The 18834-nt window shown below is 59.8% G+C and overlaps 1 protein-coding gene across 1 annotated transcript in view; it reads left to right on the plus strand.

Annotated features, from left to right (window-relative positions):
- The first annotated feature begins 3295 nt into the window (after positions 1 to 3295).
- Positions 3296 to 18834, plus strand: part of ARHGAP23 (Rho GTPase activating protein 23) — a 35509-nt gene continuing 19970 nt past the window's right edge. The window contains exons 1-10 of the mRNA XM_041001362.1: positions 3296 to 3457; positions 5472 to 5499; positions 6507 to 6602; positions 6798 to 6876; positions 6983 to 7037; positions 9375 to 10557; positions 11927 to 12082; positions 12216 to 12327; positions 12473 to 12530; positions 13581 to 13724. Coding sequence (XP_040857296.1) covers positions 6527 to 6602; positions 6798 to 6876; positions 6983 to 7037; positions 9375 to 10557; positions 11927 to 12082; positions 12216 to 12327; positions 12473 to 12530; positions 13581 to 13724 — 1863 coding nt within the window. The 5' untranslated portion in view covers positions 3296 to 3457; positions 5472 to 5499; positions 6507 to 6526. The remainder of the gene's footprint in view (positions 3458 to 5471; positions 5500 to 6506; positions 6603 to 6797; positions 6877 to 6982; positions 7038 to 9374; positions 10558 to 11926; positions 12083 to 12215; positions 12328 to 12472; positions 12531 to 13580; positions 13725 to 18834) is intronic.

An 18834-nucleotide genomic window follows, 5' to 3' on the forward strand; every position in this document is an offset into this window, starting at 1 on the left:
AGCGCCCCGGAGCCACGCTGCCTCTGGCTTCCCTACCTCGGCCACCGTGATCGCTGTGTACCGCCAGGGCCACGCCGGGCCAGGGTGAGCACTTGGGGGAATAGGGGCCTGGGGTTGGGTTGGACCGGGTGCCCAAGGCCCTGCGACCTTGGAGCTCTGCATTCCGCGACTGCTGTCCTTGGAGTGGGGCCTGACTGAGGGGTACAAGAGACGTGAGCGAAAGTGCGCGTGTTGGATTTGGGACTTGGAGTTTTTCTAGCTTTCTTGGGGGATGCCCCCATGCGACTGGCTGCCCTGGGGGGAGGGGACTAAGGCCCCCGAATGGCAGGCCATGGAAGGGTGGACAAGATCAGAGCATTTTGGAGACACCGGGGCACCCAAGAGTTTTGAGTTTGGCTTAGAAGAGACAGAAAGAAAGCCAGGCAGGGGGCAGAAAATTGGAGGGGCAGGCATGTTCCACCTGCTCCCAGTGCCTGACTGAGCACCTTAACTAAAGGGTAGGGGAGGCAGAATGAGTCGCAGGAGGGTGAGGACCCACGCGTCCGCAGTGGGGGCAGGCCATGTGTCGATGTCCGGGTCTCAGGCTGGTAGGACGTGAGTCACAGTGGGCTCTGTGCCCAGCCCAGGGGCTGTGCTGCCTGCACTGACCTTTGCCCGCACCCAGGGAGGGGTGGGAGGCAGGGAGGAACAGGACTCCTGGGTTCCAGCTCCTGGTGTGGCCAGCCCACCTCCTGCCTAGCCATGAGTGCCCTCCCCCACCATGAGCTGGTATTTCAGAATGTCACCTCTTTCCCTGACAGGGCAGTAGGAGTGTCATCATGAGTGTCAGCAGAGTCCCTGGGCCCCCTGACCATGTCCTGGGCAACTCTGTCCTCATGTCTGCCAGAGGCAGGGTGGGGGGTTGTGTGAGGGTTGTTCTTTCTGAGTCTGATTGCCTTTCTGGTCTCCACTGCTGTTTCTGCACCTGTAACATTCATCCTCCCTGCCCTCTTTGTGTACCACCCAGTCCCTTCCTGAAGAGAGCAGGACCCTGTGCCATCCTAGGGGAGGGCAGGAGAGGAAAGATGGGGCTATGAAAGCGTGAAGGATTAGGGTTACACCTAAGAAAGGACTTCCCGCAGGAGGGTCGGCTACTCCAGTTGCTGATTGCTCCGTGCTGTCTCCTCTTCACGCAGTGCTGTGGTAGCCAGGACAGGGAGCTGCTGGCACTGGCAGGAGCCTAGTTAGAGGGGGAGGGGGCTGGAGGGAAGGAACAGAGGAAAGGAAGGGAGAGGCTGAGATAAGGTGTGTGTGCTGTGCTCTGGGCGGGAGGAGGGGATGTGGGTGAGGACAGCATGCCTGCTGCTCCCTCCCCCGGGGATTCCGGGCAGGACCCTCAGGAATGGTACCCCCAGGCAGCTGGCAGCTCCGGACAGGTTGTGTGCAGGGGGAGAGGCGGGGGCGTGCGTGCGGGGACCTGTTCCAGCCTCTTCTCAACACTGGGGCAGCTGGTGGCTTAAACCTTAATCCAGGACACCAGCAAAACAATGGGCCCTGCAAACAGCCTGGGCCCTGAGCCCCCTGGGGCGGGGCGGGGGGGGGGGAGGTGTGCCAGAGCTGGGGGGCGGCGTGCCACAGGAGACTGCCCACACAAAGGGGGGAACAGGGGCTTGTGGCACTGGAGGCGAGATGGAGTCATCCCACCCTGGCCCTCTCCTCTTCCTGATCAGTTGCTTGCCAGGTCAGCAGTGAAAGCAAATCCAGGGGATTTCTCTCCTCAGCAGAATTCCCAGGGAATTCTCTCCTCTGGCCTCCCCCGACCCCTGTGGGCCAGCAGGGGCTCTGCAGAAAAGCCTGACTGTGGCTAGCTACAAGCTGGAGGGGCGGAGGGGTAGAAGGGGCCTCCAGCTCTCCTAGCTGATGATGGTTCCCTGCAGATCCCGGCCTGCACTTCCACTTGGCTTAGGCCCTCCCAGGAACCTCTGTATTTGGAATGGACTCCCTTGCCTGGATCTTACCTGGCCCACTGGGCCAGACTTTCTGGAACTTTCAGGGAAGGGGAAGCACCTCCCGAGAGAAAGCCAGGAGGTGGGGTGCTTCTCAAAAGAGGAGGGAGAGAGAGACACCCTCGAGTCACATTTTGATAGAATTTTCTAGGCCCTCCTCTATGCTTACACATCATAGCTCGCCTCCCACCCCATGCCCAGTTCCCCAGCACGTGGCTGGGCATGCATGCAGCTCACCCTCCACCACATGTGTGAACAGGATCCTGGGCAGGTGGATCTGAACCGTAAATGTCACTGCACTTTGTCCAGCTGTTTGAGGGGGAAGAGGGGACCTAACTAAACTGTGGCTTAGCAGCTCCTCACTGCAAGGGTGGTGTCCAGCCGGTCAGCTGGACCCTCCCCCCATGCCCAGGAACCCTAGAGGGTGCCAAGGATGCAGGTGAAGGGACTGGGTTAGGGTCAGCAGACTGACCAGGCTGCTGGCTGCTGGGGGTGAGCCCTATGGCTCTCTCTGCACAGTCTCCTGTGGCCTTTCTGTCACCTACTTCCTGCTGAGTTCAAGCAGGAGACCAGAAGTCGCCTTCTTCTGCCTTCTGCCCTAGAAACAGCCTGAGTCCCGCCCTCCTCTGGCCCTGGTCCTCAGCCGCCTGGAGTGCTGTCATCTTGGGGAATCCCAAGTATTTGAGCAGCTCGGACAGAGGGTGGAACACCCCCCACCCTTTCCGGTGAAGGGTTGGGCCTTGAGCCTGAGCCACAGGAAGTCCCTTCAGTTGCCTGATGTCCAGTCCGCTCCCACTTGGCACTTGGTCCCCTTGACGTGTGTGTGGACTGGTGTCTGTGCATGTCTATGTCCCTGTGTGTTGTGTGCTCACATGGCATGTCTGTATCTCTTGTGTTGATGGAGTGTTTTGTCTGCAGAAGGGAGTATGCATCTGTATGTACCTTTGTGTGAGGCTGCCGTGTGTGAGTAAGAGTGTGTTTGTGTGAGTGTGTGCATGCTCAGACAGCAGCAGGCACTTCCTGGGGAGGAAGGCCGTATGCCCCAGGGCCTTGCACATAGTAGGTGCTCAGCAAGCAAAGGTTACCTGGAGCTCACAGTGACAGCTTGTTTCCCTGGAGGCAAAGGCATGGCCGAGGGGAAAGAAGGGACCCTGGGCTGATAGGGTGGAGGGGAAGAAAGGGGCTAGGAGGAGATTAGGGTGGGCCAGAGAGACCTGGATACCAACCCCTCCCCCATTCCAGGTCCTCGGCTGCAGGAGGCCGAGTACCAGCCACCCAAGATGCAACCCTATCTCCCTGTTGATCTGCAGTTGCCACTGGGCTCACGAGATGGGTGCTCGCCTGGGCGCCCCCTGCCCTGGCAGGGGCCGAGGCCACTGCTGCTGCGTAAGAGTCTGCAGGATGGCTTCGGTTTCACCCTGCGCCACTTCATCGTGTACCCGCCCGAGTCAGCCGTGCACTGCAGCCTGAAGGTATGACCTGCCCTGGCCTGGCCCGACCTGGCCCAGCTCCAAGAATCCAGGCTTTGTGGGTGCCTGCAGGCTGACCTTCTGTGGGGTTGCTGGCGGAGAGGGTGGTTGGAGCTGTAGGAAGGCTCGGCCAGTCCCAGCAGGACACTGGGCTTCTCCCAGTGTGGACTGGGTCTTGTGGGTCTTGTGGGAGGAGAGGGTGTGGCAGGTCAGGAGCAGGGACCTTGGGCAATGGATGGTGGATGATGTCTTGGGAAAGGTGCTCCTGGGACCAGCTGAACCTTAAGGGAGCCCAGCCAACACACTTGAGTCCCCTCCCCAGGGTGCCCAGTCCTGGCAAGGCATGGCTGTGGTTCCTGGTCCTTGTTGGGCCTCGAGTCAGGTTGCCAGAGGGTGTTTAGTAGTGACTTCATCCCTGTGGGCCCTAATAGCCCCAAAGTGAAGGTCAAGGATTTTGCATCCAGGAGCTAGGGCTGACCCAGGGCTAGGGGGTGGGTCCAGCAGGGGAGGGACTGAGTTTACTTTGGGATCAACCTTCATAGCTGTTGGTGGGGGAGAGCTCTCTTCTGGGACACGGAGCACCAGGTGTTCCTGTCTATGTGTGCGTACATGGCCTCTGGGCACCGACACGTGTGTTGTGGTACTCTGTGCCTCTGTTCATGAGCACGTCACATGTATATGTAATCCTGCAGTTCTTTGCCCATGTCTGGGCCTGGGGAGCTTGCATGGCCGTTCTCTCTGGCTTCAGCTGTGCTGAGGAACTTATGGGGGCAGATGGCATGTATGAGTGGAAGGCATTGCCCCACAAATACCCCATGCAGCAGCCCTTCCAGTGCCCCAGTCCTTCCTTCCCATCTCAGAGTGCCTCCTCTTTTTGGCCCCTGTCGCATTCTCTCTGGGACCCTGGCAGAAGCAGTATGCAGCAAAGACCATGTAGGCTGGGAGAGCTCTGGTCGTTGGAGTACTCCTGGAAGATGGAAGGGCTGCAGACCTTTCCAGACCTGCCCTGGGTGGGAGCGCATCCTCCCTGTCTCCCTGGGACTTGCATGGGAGGCTGTGGGGAGCCCAACCGTCTTAATGCATCCGTCTGCCCATGCCATCCGCTCTCCGTGCTGTCAGCTTGCATCAGCGGGCACACACTGGCATGGAACTAGGGCAGGTCTGCTCCCCTGCAGTGCCCAGCAGCCCTCCTATAGCCCACCGTGTCCCTAGCTCTGAGTGGCCTTGTCATCTGTGAAATGTGTTATCCTGGGAGAGTCATATGAGGGGACACCACTCTAAAATGTCCCATCCTGTTGACTTTTTCTGTCCCACCTCCTGGATCTTCCCCGCATACAGCAGCGCTTGCTCCTCTGCCAGACTGGTCCCAAGACCTCCTGATTGATCCCCCTGGGAACCCAGTCCCTGGCTGCACCTCACTCTCTCCACAGAGCATCCGCCATTGGCTCTCTCTGCCCCTGCCGGCGAGTCTGAGGGCTGTGGCCTTCCTTCCTTCTCAGTGGCACCCAGCCTCTCCTTTCAGCTCGTGGGTCCAGGCCCACATATGCCCTCGCTTATCCTGGACACCCGGTCCTTGCACCTGCATCCCTGCCCTCCTCCCAGGCCTCACCTCCCCGTCTCCCCCCCCCCCCCCGTCCCCCTCCAGTTGCCTGAGTCCCCACCCCCAAAGGGGACCCTAATCAGGCCTGGCCTCTCATCCTCTGGGGGCCATAGCCACTCTTAGTCCTCCTCTTGCTTGCTTATCTGTGTCTGCCGGGCTGGGAGTGCCCCAAGGGAAGGGGACGTGGGTGTCAGACAGCTTGGGGCTGGGGTGGTGGGATTGGCAGGCGTGAGAGATGGTTGTACTTGTTACTGGGAGGCTCTGGTAGGGAATGGGGTGGGGTGGGGGCTGGATGCCCCAGCTGACAGCACCTCCAGCCTGATGCTGGGCTAGTTGGAAGGCGATCAGGAAGCTGGGCCCCCATCACGCTGCCAGGGCTGGACACAGGGCCCATAGCCAGCTCTCTGTTCCCTGCAGGAGGAAGAGAATGGAGGCCGAGGAGGAGGTAAGTAGTTGGAGACACCCTCTTCAGCTCCTGCTCCCCACCCTCACCCCTGCCTCTGCCCAGCTCCCCTGCTTTGCCACCCTGTGTCTTCTATCTGTTCCTGTCATGGCCGCTCTGGGCACTTCCTCACTCTCCTGTCCTCTGTGCCTCCATCTCCCTTGGGGCCTGTGTACCTGCAGAATTTTGCTGGCGTCTGTGGACACTCGGGTCCTGGCTTTGCCCTGCATGTGCCCATATCCTGGGCCCGGCAGAGAGCTGTGGCGCCTGGAGGCTGGTGGTGGGGTGGCCTTAGCTAGGGCTGCTGTCCTTGGGGTCCTGGGAAACAGTGGGGGACCTTGTGGCTAAGGGTTTAGGGCTTAGCTCCCCTTGGCTGTTGGCATAGAGGCAGCTGTCTTGTTCTGCCGCTCAGCTTCTCCTGGGCATCCATGAGGATGCTGTCTTCTTGTGTCCCCATGCAGTGGCTGTAGCGGAGGGTTGAGGGAGCCAGCCCACAAGAACAGGGACTGTTGGCTGCAGAGTATTGTGGGGTAAAATGTCATTCATTCCCATTTTGGGGCTCCCAGGGTTCTTCCTGGAGCCCCCCAACCTTGGAACAGGGAGTAGGTGGTAGAAGGGGGTTAGGCCTCTCCCTGGTCTGTGGGGCCTCTCCCTGGTCTGTGGGGTCTCCTGGGGTGCCATGACACCATCTCCTTAGTCTTGTGTGTGTGGGGTGGTGGGGGGAAGAGAAAGGAGAGGAAATTTTGATATCCTCCACCATGCAGGAGCTTTGGAGGGACAAGGATGGGTCAGTCCTTGTCCGCTTGATGTCCAACACCTGCTGGGGACACACAGGCAGTTGGGAGCAACTTGGGGTGTCCTGGAGGTTCTCCTCTCTCAGCCTTGCTTGCACCTGTGTGCCTGTGTGTGTGTGTGTGTACATGAGACCTGTCTCTGAGTATGCCTTGTGTAGCTGTGCATGGCTGTGTTCTCAGCAGCCACCCTCAAGCTAACCTCACCACACCCATCAGGACCCTCCCCACGGCCCCGGATGGAGCCCATGGACACCATCTTTGTAAAGAATGTGAAGGAGGACGGGCCTGCCCACAGGGCGGGGCTTCGCACAGGTGAGTGTCCCCAGCACCCCAGCCTGCTAACCTCCTCTGAGGGCTCTCTGTCCTGCCTTCCAGTTAGGATGGGAGGCCTGAATGCAGGTGTCAGGGAGACCCCAATCTCTCACTGCCATCCATGCCTAGTCGGGGGTTTCTCCTGGGGGCCCCAGGCAGTGCTTGTCCTGATGTATGGTCCTGCCCCTTGTCCAGGAGACCGGCTGGTGAAGGTGAATGGGGAAAGTGTCATTGGGAAGACCTACTCCCAGGTGATAGCTCTGATCCAGAATAGGTGAGTGACCTCTGCCCACAGCTGACCCGTGCCCTTGGCCCTGGGGCCCTCAGAGGCCCTGTGCCCTCTGCCCTGGCCTGGCCCAACCCTCTACCCATCTCCACAGTGACGATGCCCTGGAGTTGTCCATCATGCCCAAGGATGAGGACATCCTGCAGATGGTGAGTCCCGCCTCAGCCCTTATACCCAATGAGGAAGTGCAAGGAGAAGCACTGCCCATCCTTGCCCAGCTGGGGCTACCAGGCCCATTCCTGGGCTGGGGCCTCTGGTTGCCTCACTCAGGCTATGCTGTGCTGATCTCGGCAGGCAGGATTCCTACCAGGGTATCTGAAAGGAGGGTTCTTGTTGGCTCCCAGCATCCTCTCCCTGGCTATAGGAGTGTGTGTACATACATGCACACTCACATACACAGCAGGAGCCTTGGGCCGCCCCATCGTCGTGGGCACTGCTGCACGTGCACACACTCGGGTCATGTAGACACAGCCACACCACACACAGGTCCCCACTTCTGAGCACCAGGGCCTTACCACACACTTGCCATGGCTCAGTGCCATTCCTGTGTCCTGGATGCCCCAGCTTGCTCCCGGGTGCACACTGTTAGCAGTGTCCCAGCATCCCGAGTTTCCTCAGCCCTTCCTACCCACCCTCCTCCGAGGCAGAGTGTGCCCTACAGACAGGGACAGGCAGGGGAGGGGGGACACACCCTGAAGTCATGATGGCATCTGCACACTCAAATATGTCCCTCGCCTTCTCCGCCCAGTGCCCAGTTCCCTGGCCTTGTGGGTCCCAGCTAGAGGCCAGCCTGCCCATCCCCTCAGGAATGGCTGAGGGCCAAGTCCGGGGGCCCTGGAGCCACGGTCACTCTCTCATAATCACTGTAATCAGCGCCATGCTTGGCATGCTGTCCCTCCGGGAGCCTCCGCCCCCTGGCCTCGATTGTCCCCTTGCTTATCCCAAGGCTCAAGGCCCTGCCTCCTATGCACTCCCCTTCCGGTGGGGAGGGCAAGGCGTGGCCAGGGTGGAACCCAGGGCATCCCTCTTCCCTGCCTCAGGCATCAGCAGCAGCTGGCAGGGGCAGAGAGGCAGCAAGGGCTATTAGCTGGGAGCACGGCTACCCAGACTCTGATGCGCTGGCGGCCCAGATATTGGCATCTGGGGGCCTCTGCTGGCCCATACCACCCACCCATCTCCAGCCGGCCCGAGGGTGGGGCCCAGGCATTCCTGTGGTTGGGAGTCAAGCTGGAGGCCAATCGGGCCGCAGCAGCTGCTGACGCCACCACCGACGCGGCGAGGCCCTCCACACCCATCCTCCCTCCCTCCTCCTGCCGCCAGCCAGCCAGCCTGAGAGCCAGCAGGGCTGAGGGGGAGCCGCGGGGAGGGCAGACAGGGGCACCCAGGCCCTGACCAGGGCTGGCGGCATCAGTCAGTGTGTGTGTGGGGGGGCGGGTGTTTGTCTGGGCTTAGGAGGGTGGGGCACGTGGGATGCCCGGGCCGTGAGGCTGGGAGCCGGGGAAGCAACCGGCAGGATGGCTGAAGGGCGAGGTAAGTGTGTCTCCAGGCCGCATAGGCTGGCCTCGAGGGGCCAGTGTGCGGGGGTGTGGCCAGCCTGGCCTTGTCACGTGATGTTTGTGCCTGGGATGGCAAGGGGGGCTGCCCCTGTGGGTGTCTCATTGTGTTGGGCTGTGTGAGTGGGTCTCTGGGGCGAGTGTCTTCCTGTGTCTCTTTGTGGTGTTTATGTGTGTGGGGTTTAACCCTCCCCCACTTTGATCCTACATCCTGAGGTTTCGGCACTAGTCCCTCTTTACTCCCCCCACCCCCTGTAGGCTGCTCCTCCAAGGAGGCCGGCCTGGCTGGGGCTGGGGCCACCAGGCCGCTGTCCCTGGGGGCCGCCTCCTTTTTTGGCTGGGCCTGGGAGCTGGCCCTGTCACTCCGCAGCAATGCAGCGTCAGCCTCAGCTCCCAGTGCCAAATTCCAGACCTTAGGGGTGGCAGAAGGTGGCTCCAGCCTCTTCAGCCAGCCCAGGCTGGACCAGCCCCTCCTCCCCCCAGATTCCCCCCTCCACTTCCAGGGTTGGGGAAGAGTAGAGGAGGAGGTAAGTTCCTTCTCGCTCCAGTGGCTTGGGGACCAGGTTCCTAGCTGCCGGGGTCCTAGCCCACCCCACCCCAGACACGCCCCTTAGCCTCTTTATTCTCTGTTGTCTGCCACCTCGTCGCCTCTGCTGGGATTTCCCAGTTCTTCCCTCCCTGCCCAACAAACCCGACCACGGCCTCTACCAGTACCTCAATGCTCAAGCAGCTGTGGGCATCCCTGGGCAAAAGGGGACTTGGGGAGGACCCCAGGGAAAGAGGTTCCAGTGTTTATGACCCATTCAACCCTTATCTGCAGTTGTGTTCTTGTCTGCTCCTTGTTCCTACCGCTCCCTTCACTGCTTTCCTGGGGTGCTTGGCTATCCTGCCCCCCACTTCAGCTCCACTCACCTGCCTGTGTGTCTTGGGCAGGCCTACTCCCAGGACGCCTACCTGAAGGGGAATCAACCATACTCCGGAGAGGCCCGCAGCATCCCAGAGCCGCCCCCCATCTGCTACCCCCGCAAGAGCTACGCTCCACCGGCCCGGGTCCCTGCCTGGGCCACTATGGTGCCTGAGCCCGTCTCAGCACTGCCCGGGGACGCCCGGAGTCCCGCTGCTTGGAGTGACCCGGGGCCACGCATCCCAGCTGCTGCTGCCACCGCCACCCGTGCCCATCCGGACAACTCCTGCCTGGGGATGAACCAGCCCCGCCCCAGCCCTGGTGCCTTCCCCCACCTGCCATCAGAATCCCGGACGCCCCGTGCCTTCCCGGAGCCTGGCAGCCGGGTGCCCCCAAGCAGACTGGAGTGCCAGCAGGCCTTGTCACACTGGCTGTCGAACCAGGTCCCCCGCAGGGCGGGGGAGAGACGGTGCCCAGCCATGGCCCCCCGGGCCCGCAGCGCCTCCCAAGACCGCCTAGAGGATGTGACTGCCCACCGTCCCTGGCCCTGCTCCACCTCCCAGGATGCCTTGAGTCAGCTGGGCCGAGAGGGCTGGCACCGGGCACGCTCAGACGACTACCTGGGCAGGGCCACCCGCTCTGCCGAGGCCCTGGGACCAGGGGCCCTGGTGTCGCCCCGTTTCGAGCGCTGCGGCTGGGCTTCTCAGCGTCCAACTGGCCGCACCTCCACCTGCCCATCCCGGGACCTGCCAGGAGCCCAGGCCCCACCCCTCCCTGGCCTGCAGGGTCTGGATGACGTTGGGTACATCGGGTATCGGAGCTACAGCCCATCATTCCAGCGTCGGACTGGCCTGTTGCACGCACTTTCTTTCCGGGACTCACCCTTTGGGGGGCTGCCCTCCTTCAACTTGGCTCAGTCCCCTGCACCATTCCCACCAGAGGCCTCAGAACCGCCACCAGCCAGGGTTGTCAGGCCAGAACCCAGCCCCCGGGCCTCAGAGCCCCCAGCTGAGGACCGCCGTGATGAGGTGGTGCTACGACAGAAGCCTCCGACAGGCCGCAAGATCCAGCTGACCCCCGCAAGACAGATGAATGTGGGATTTGGGGACGAGCCCCCCGAGCCCGAGGCCAGTGGGCGAGGGGAACGGCTGAGCAGGAAGGTAGCACCCTTGGCTACTACTGAAGATTCCCTGGCTTCCATCCCCTTCATTGGTGAGTGCTGGCGTGGGTGCCGTCCCTGCCCGCCTGGGCCCCTCCCACCTGTCTATCATGGGTGGCACCTACCTGGGCACTGACATGATCAGCTGGTTCCTGTGTGTGTTCATCTGTCCACCCGTCCCCACCCATGGATCCTTTTGTCTCCTTCCAACTTCCCATCCTCGTGTCACACCTTTATTCCCCATCCATCCGTTTATCCTTCCAACCATCTTATCTCCCTCCATCCTTTCCCTCTCTTCCTCCTTTCTGTCTAGCCCTCCTTCCTTTGTTTACTCATTCCTTCTTTCCACCCACCCACCCATCAGTTTTCTCCTTCACCCCTCCCTTTCTTCTTTTACATCTTTCACTCTTTGTTCCTTTCACCCTACCACCCATTCCTCTAGCGAGAGTTTGTCAGGTGCTGTGCTGGGGCCCTGTGGTCACACGGAGAGCCCTGTGGGAGGGCGGTGAGGTAGAACAGGTCAGAGGAGAGTGTGGTGGCCCGAGTGAATCTGAGGAAGGGCAGTTGGCTGGGTCTCGAGGGAGAGCAAGACTGTAGAAAAACGAGGAGAGAGGGAGGGAGGTGAACCTGCGGAGATGCCAAGTGTGTCTGGGGTCTTCCCCAGGCTGGCGGTTTGGACTTTATCCTCAGAACAGAAGGGATTGGTGGGGTGCCTTGTGTTGGAGAAGGGTACACACCAGTGAGGGGCTGAGGTGATTTCCAGGTTTCTGGCCTGGCTGGAGAGTGCTGTTCACACCCCATGTCAGGAATAAGGGAGGGGTGCAGAGACAGCAGGCGAGACCAGGATGTGTTGATGGGGGCAGGGTACCAGGGTCCAAGACCAGTATGAAAGTAATGGTCCAGGGAGTACAGGCCAGGCCCAAGGGTTGTACTTGTAGTTGGGCTTATAGCAGGGCAGCCTAAGGAGTGGGGAGAAGAGGCCCTCAGGGGACACAGCTGTGGGCAGTCCCTGCCTGGTGGAACTGCCAGCTGATGGCAGAGACAGTTGTCACACTCCAGAATTCCCTCTCGGATAGGGGAGACAGGCTCTGCGCTGGAAGGTTCCCAGTCTGATGGAGGAGGCACAGTGCCTGCCTGCAGCAGCTCCCAATCTGATGGAGGAGTTGGCTATGCCCTTAGGAACCTGCTCTGGGGAGGGTGCTTACCCAAACCCTGGGTGCCCTCGGTGTAGTGGGGCGGGCAGTCCTGCCCCTGCTAGGGGGAGACATCATTATCTGTGGGGAGCATGATGGTAGCCGGGCTCTGCCTCACAGGGGATGACTACGGGCCGTGGTCTGAGCCAAGGGACCCTGATCGCTGGGCCCGGGGTTGGGCAGTTTGGCTTCCGACCTCCTTCCTACCTCCCTCCCTCTACTCCTGCAGATGAGCCCACCAGCCCCAGCATTGACCTCCAAGCCAAGCACGTTCCTGCCTCCGCGGTGGTCTCCAGTGCCATGAACTCCGCCCCTGTCCTGGGTACCAGCCCATCCTCTCCAACCTTCACCTTTGCCCTCAGCCGTCATTACTCCCAGGACTGTAGTGAGTGTTGCCCTTGGCCTCTCCCTCTGACTCCGGCTGCTTTTGGGGCCCCTGGGGAGTCACACCTGTGATTTCTGCCAGGAAGGGGGGCTCGGCGAGGCTGACCCCGGGCCCAATGCGGGTGTCCTTGCAGGCAGCATCAAAGCCGGCCGCCGCTCCTCCTACCTGCTGGCCATCACCACGGAGCGCTCCAAGTCCTGTGACGACGGGCTCAACACCTTCCGTGATGAGGGCCGAGTGCTGCGGTGAGGCCTGGTCTGCACGAGGCGGGGCGGGGCCGGTGGCTACCGCTGCCGTGGCCCTGGGGTGCTGCACCAGCAAGGCCTCTGGCCCTCGGGGCTTGGGCCAGTGAGGGTGACACCTCCCTCACCCTCACATCTTGCTCCTCAGACGCCTGCCAAACCGGGTCCCCAGCTTGCGAATGTTGCGGAGTTTCTTCACCGACGGGGTATGTAGCCTGTGTTTACTGGCAGGGCCAAGGGTGTCAGGAAGCAGGGACTGTGGGCTCCTGTCACACGCGTGACCCTTCCCTGTCCCCAGGGTGGGCACTGTTGTCACTACTCCTGACCTCCTGCCCAGGGCCTTGTCGCTTATCATTCCCATCTTGAATGGCTGCTTCTGGTCTACCTGCCACGGGTAGCTAGTTCACATCTTCGTGTCCTGCAGGGTGTTCAGGCCACAGCCTCCGCATCCCCCGCCTCCCTGTGCTGCCTCGCACTTTCCGCTTAGCTGGACTGGCCCCACAGCTAGGCTAGAAGTTCCCTGAGCTTGCAGGGTTCCACGTGCCTAGCTCCCTGCTGGATCCCCAGTGCCTTCACAGGGTCCTGAGGGTGGAGGCGCACAGGGCTGAGACTAGGGGAGAGGCCGGAGTTGGCAGCCTTGGCTGCATGGGACAGGATCAGGTATGCGTTGGCCCCGGCCACAGGCTGGAGAGCCATCTGACCTCCAACTTGCCTTGCCACCTCACTGGCGCTGTCACCTGTCTTCTTTATGGCTTCCTCTGCTTAGTTAAGCTTGCCCTGACGCTGGCCTGTCACCCTGCTGGAGTTCTGTTGACACTATCACTTCCTCTGTGGAATTCCTCGTGGACACGGCTACCTGCTCCAGTGACACAGCCCCTGCTGACATCCCCACTTCCCCTGTTTGTTTAACTCCTGGTTGACATGGCCACTTCCTCTGTTTCCTTAATTCCTTACAACCCATAAAGTTCTAGGAGGTTCCAGATTGGCTTTTCCCAACGTGGCCAGGCGCGTGGCCAGGCACGTGGCCTGCTGGCAGCTCATAGCCTTTCCTGCTCTCCAGCTTCGGCTTAGCATGCATCTTGTGATCTCTGCACTGGAAAACAGAGAGGGCACATAGTATCCATGCGGCCACACAGCACAGCAGCGTGCAGCAGGGCCTTCGGCTGGGCCCGGGCGACTGCCAGCACTCCATGGGGTTCCTGAGATGCTGGTTTTGTGGCAGCCACCCTAAGCTGTGCTCTGTCGTCCCCCTACAGTCCTTGGACAGCTGGGGCAACTCCGAGGATGCTGATGCCCCTTCTAAGCGACCTTCCACCTCTGACCTCTCGGATACTGCCTTCAACGACATCAGGAGAGAGGGCTGGTTGTATTATAAGCAGATCCTCACCAAGAAGGGGAAGGTAAGATGGGGGTGGGGTGGGGACAGGTGGGGCTCCGGCCCAGCTCTCAGTGTCTCCTACACGCCCTCTCACAGCCCTGGACCGGAGAGAGCTGGCTCAGGCCGTGCAATATCAGGGATGGAGATGAGCGGCCAGCACGCACTTCCCCGGGAGATCTTACAGGAGCCTCGTGAGGAGGAGGCTGACGGGGCGGGGGTTGTGGTGGCGGGGGGGAGCATGGATCTGATCATGTTGCACTTGGGAGTCCCACAGAATCACCCTAGAAACAGCCACTGTACTCAGCGAGGAGGAGCAAGGCTGGGGTGATGGTCTGAAAGGAGCTGGGGCCCAAAGAGCCGGTCTGCCACCCCTGGGAGAGTGGCTACTTTGGCATGTCCACTTGGCTGCCTGGGAGCAGGTTAGGGGGCAGGTCAGGGGTCACGCTGGAAGCCAGAGGGCCAGTTAGGAGCTGCCATCGAGATCCAGGTGAGAGGCGTGCAGGTGTCAGGGATCAGAGACTGGGGGGATTGCACGGGAAGCGGGGCACGTGAAGAGTAAAGTAGGTCCCTAGGGTGGAGACCTTGTGGCCCCAGGGTGGAGGTGAGAGAACAGCAGCTGGTTGCTGGCCTTCCAAGTGGCCCCTGCTGCATGGCCCAGGTGACCGCACTGCAGCTTGCACTGGACAACTCCTTTTCCTTGCCTGCAAAGGGAGCTCGTATGAGATGATCCCAGCTGCTAAACCTGCTGGAACTGGAGGAGATGATCCATGCGAAGGCTTTACCTAGTCTCTGCTTTTTTTTTTTTTTATTATTGGAAAGGAGGATATACAGAGAGGAGGAAATAGAAAGGTCTTCTGTCCGATGGTTCACTCCCCAGGTGACCGCAATGGCTGGAGCTGAGCCAATCCAAAGCCAGGAGCCAGGAGCTCATCAAGGTCTCCTATGCGGGTGCAGGGTTCCAAGGCTTTGGGCCATCCTCTACTGCTTTCCCAGGCCACAGGCCGGGAGCTGGATGGGAAGCGGGGCCGCTGGGATTAGAACTGGCGTCCACATGGGTTCCTGGTGCTTGCAAGGCAAGGACCTTAACCACTATGCTATCACACCGGGCCCTGTAGTCTCTGCTTTACCCTGGCAGCTGCTCTGACAGGCACCCATGGGGGCTATAGAACCCCCCCCCCCCGGCCAGGTCCAGGTTGCCTGTGTAACATGGCGTGGTACTCATTCTTAGCCTACACACTTTTGCTGTACTCCCCAGTGCATGTTTGGGTGACTTGCAGAGCCCACTGTGATGTGTACACTGGGTGCTAGGAATCTGATATTGAATGACAAGAAGAAAAAAAAATGTATGACTGCTCAGCACAGGTACGGGCCACTTCCCCGTGTTCCTGACCCATACTTGACCCCTTCGTGTGCTGGGCCCAGGGCTGCCAGGAGGAGAGGATTGGTGAGATACAGGATCCAAGCAGGACTGATACTTGTGGCCTGTGGTTCTGGGGAGGTGGGGGTGAGGGAGCCAGTCCAGCCCTGCCCTGCGAGGCTTCATGGTCAGAGAACACACGTGGCACGTGGTAGCTTGCAGGGCTCAGCCTGTTAGGATGCGGGAGTTCAGGGGGGCCTCAGTGGGGGTGTGCTGGGATGCGGGGCTGGGTGGGACGGCAGGGAAGGTACCCGAAGGCCTGAGCCATGAAAACTTAGCGAATCCACCTGCAATGTGGGGTGGAGAGAAAGGTGGCTAGCAGGAGACAGCGCCATCACTGCTGGCCAGGTGAGCAAGGGAGCTGAAGTGAGGTGGCTGTGAAGGCCGGGGAGTAGGTACAATTGGGATCCTGGGGCTGGCCTCGGCTTTTTGATGTTTGGGGTAGTGCAGCCAGGAGGGAGGAGGAGGAAGAAGGCCACAATTGTCCTGGCACCTGCTTGGGCTATAGGAGAGGTCATGGGTGGTAAGGACCCCTGCTTACCTCCCCAGGCCACGGGCAGTCCAGGAGCAGGTCTTGGGAGAGGAATCAGAGTTAATGTCAAGTCCAGGGACCCTGCTGGAGACCTTCAGTAGGGTCTGGTCGGGGGAGCCACCCTGTGGAGGGCTTGATCTGTCTGACCTCACGGGCGTCAGTGGCCTTGGGTACAGGAACACAAGGATGAGGGTCAGGGACGCAGCTGGGCCTTGGGGAGATGGCAAGGCTGACTGTGGGAACCAAAGGGGGGGCAGCTGGATGGCTGGAAAACCCCCAGGGCCAGCTCTGTGAGCCGGGCCAGGGCCCAGTGGGACCTGGAGGGGCCTATAGACTCTCCTCCTGCCAGGTGGCCTGTCCCCAGTTCTCGGTGACCGCTTTCCTGCTCCCTGGCCAGTTCTGGGCATCCACCCCATTGTAGCTAGAACCTGACGTCACTCATTTCTTTGGCACTGTGGTCCAAGGGTTAGAAGAGGTGGCCTCAGGCCCAGTGGTTCTAGTCTCCCATGAAGTAGAGGCTGTGGGTGGTACATCTCTGCACCCACAGAAGCTCCTTGCCACCTTGGGGTGGGGGGGCTCACTCACTTCTTACTTTACCTGCAGGGGGTGCTGCTTGACCCCACTGCGCTCTAACACCACAGGTGTCCCTGGAGGTCCCCATCAGCTTTTGTTTTGTTTGTTTGTTTTGTTTTAAGATTTACTTATTTTTATTGCAAAAATCAGATATATAGAGAGAGGAGGAGAGACAGAGAGAAAGGTCTTCTATCAATGGTTCACTCCCCAAGTGACCGCAATGGCTGGAGCTGAGCCAACCAAAGCCAGGAGCTCTTCCAGGTCTCCCACATGGGCACAGGGTCCCAAGGCTTTGGGCCGTCCTCGACTGCTCTCCCAGGCCACAAGCAGGGAGCTGGATGGGAAGCAGGACAGCTGGGAGTAGAACCAGTGCCCATATGGGATCCTGGTGCGTTCAAGGCGAGGACTTTAGCCACTAGGCCACCGCGCTGGGCCCAGCTCTTGACTTTGAATGTCCCTGTCACTGCCCAGCAGCAGTTCAGTGAGGAACAGCAGGGCTCACAGCATGGGATTGGCCCCATGGGAAGTGGCATGGTGCTCTCTGTTGCTGTGAAAGCTGAGGCTTTGTTTTGGGGATGGAGTAGTGGGTAGGCTGGCACTAGCAGAAGGAGACCCCCCTCCACCCCCGCACCATCAACTGGGCTGGGGAGACAGAGCCCCTGGCTCCAGGACGCTGCAAGGACTGTTAATTCCAATATTGAGTATCAGCTGAAGAAGCACACCGTGCTAGGTGCTGGAACGAGGGATGAGGATGTGCAAGCTCCCTGCCCCATCCACACGCCGGGATCGAACAGCTCAGGAGGGGACAGCCAAGCAGCCTTTAGAGCGAAGGAATGGTGAGGTTGGAGGTGCTGGTGTTAGCAGAAAGGGCGAGAAGGAGGCCGGGGAGCAGCTCCTGGAGGAGGAAGAGCAAGTGCAAGGCTGAGAAAGCCTGGCGTTCCCTGACAAGGGCTGCGCGGCTTGCGGCCGTGGGGAGGAAGGAGCCGGGAGACGAATTTGGGGTCAGATTGGCAAAGATTGTGGGTGCAATTGCAAGGGCTGGGAGACAAATTTGGGGTCAGATTGGCAAAGATTGTGGGTGCGATTGCAAGGGCACTGGCTGCCCACAGCGGGTACTGGGCTGCAGAGCTGGCATCTTCTCTGGCTCAGAGGATCATGCAGCCACTGGCCGAAGACTGGAGACCAAGCAGGCCTCCTTTCCCCGTCCTGGCAAGAGGTGTTGTGGTATAGCCCAGGAGCGGGCAGGGGAAATGGAGATTTATTTTGTTTTGTTTTTAATTTATTTTTACTTATTTTTAAAGATTAATTATTTTTATTGAAAAGGCATATAAGATTTATGGAGAGAAGGAATGCAGAAAGAAAGATCTTCCTTCCACTAGTTCACTCCCCAAATGGCTGCAGTTGGGTTGATCTGAATCTAGGAGCTAGCAGCTTCTTCCAGGTCTCCCATGTGTGTGCAAGGTCCCAAGGCTTTTTTTTTTTTAAAGATTTATTTTTTTTTTATTATTTTTTCATTGGAAAGGCGGATATACAGAGAGGAGAGACAGAGAGGAAGATCTTCCGTCCGATGATTCACTCCCCAAGTGAGCGCAACGGGCCGATACTATGCCGATCCGAAGCCAGGAGCCTCTTCTGGGTCTCCCACGCGGGTGCAGGTTCCCAAAGCTTTGGGCCGTCCTCGACTGCTTTCCCAGGCCACAGGCAGGGAGCTGGAAGGGAAGCGGGGCTGCCGGGATTAGAACCGGCGCCCATATGGGATCCCGGGCGTGCGAGGCGAGGACCTTTAACCACTTGCGCCACCGCGCCGGGCCCAAGGTCCCAAGGCTTTGAGCCAACTACCTCTGCTTTCCCAGGCCACAAGCAGAGAGCTAGATGGGAAGTGGAGCAGTCAGGATGCGAACTGATGCCCGTGTGGGCTGCTGACAAGGAGAGGATTTAGTCATTGAGCCATCACTCCAGGTCCTTATTTATTTTTATTTAAAAGGCAAAGTTACAGAGAGAGCGTGATCATGCTTCTGCTTGCTTATTCCCCAAAGACTGCAACAGCTACAGCTAGGCCAGTCGGAAGCCAGGGACCTGGAGCTTCTTCCGGGTCTCACCCTCATGGGTATGGGGGTTCAAGGGCTTGAGCCATCCTCTACTGCTTCCCCAGGCCATAAGCAAGGGGCCAAATTGGAAGTGGAGCAGCTTGGACATGAACCAATGCCCATATGGGATGCCGGCACCACAGGCAAAGGATTCGCTTGATATGCCACCAAGCTGGTCCCCCAAAAATCACTTCTTTGAGAGACAGTGAGACAAAGAAGGCTCATCCACCCGCTCGCTTTCTCCCTAAACACCCACAGCAGCCAGGGCTGGGAATGCAACCCATGGACCCCACGTGAGGGGCAGGAGCCCAGTCACTTGAGCCATCACTGCTGCCTCCCAGTGTCTGCATTAGTAGAATGCCAGAGTCAGGAGGCCAAGCCGGGAATCGAACCCAGGCCCATAAGCTCCATGGGCATCTTGCCTGCAAGGCCAAATGCCTGTCCCTCAAAAGATGGAATGTTTTAAAAGCAGAACCACTGGTGATGGGTAGATAGTAGGCATTCAGGGTCATGCTCAAGTTTC

Source organism: Ochotona curzoniae, unplaced genomic scaffold (assembly GCF_017591425.1).
Source record: "Ochotona curzoniae isolate NIBS_2020 unplaced genomic scaffold, NIBS_Ocur_1.0 scaffold_2453, whole genome shotgun sequence".
Taxonomy (NCBI): domain Eukaryota; kingdom Metazoa; phylum Chordata; class Mammalia; order Lagomorpha; family Ochotonidae; genus Ochotona; species Ochotona curzoniae.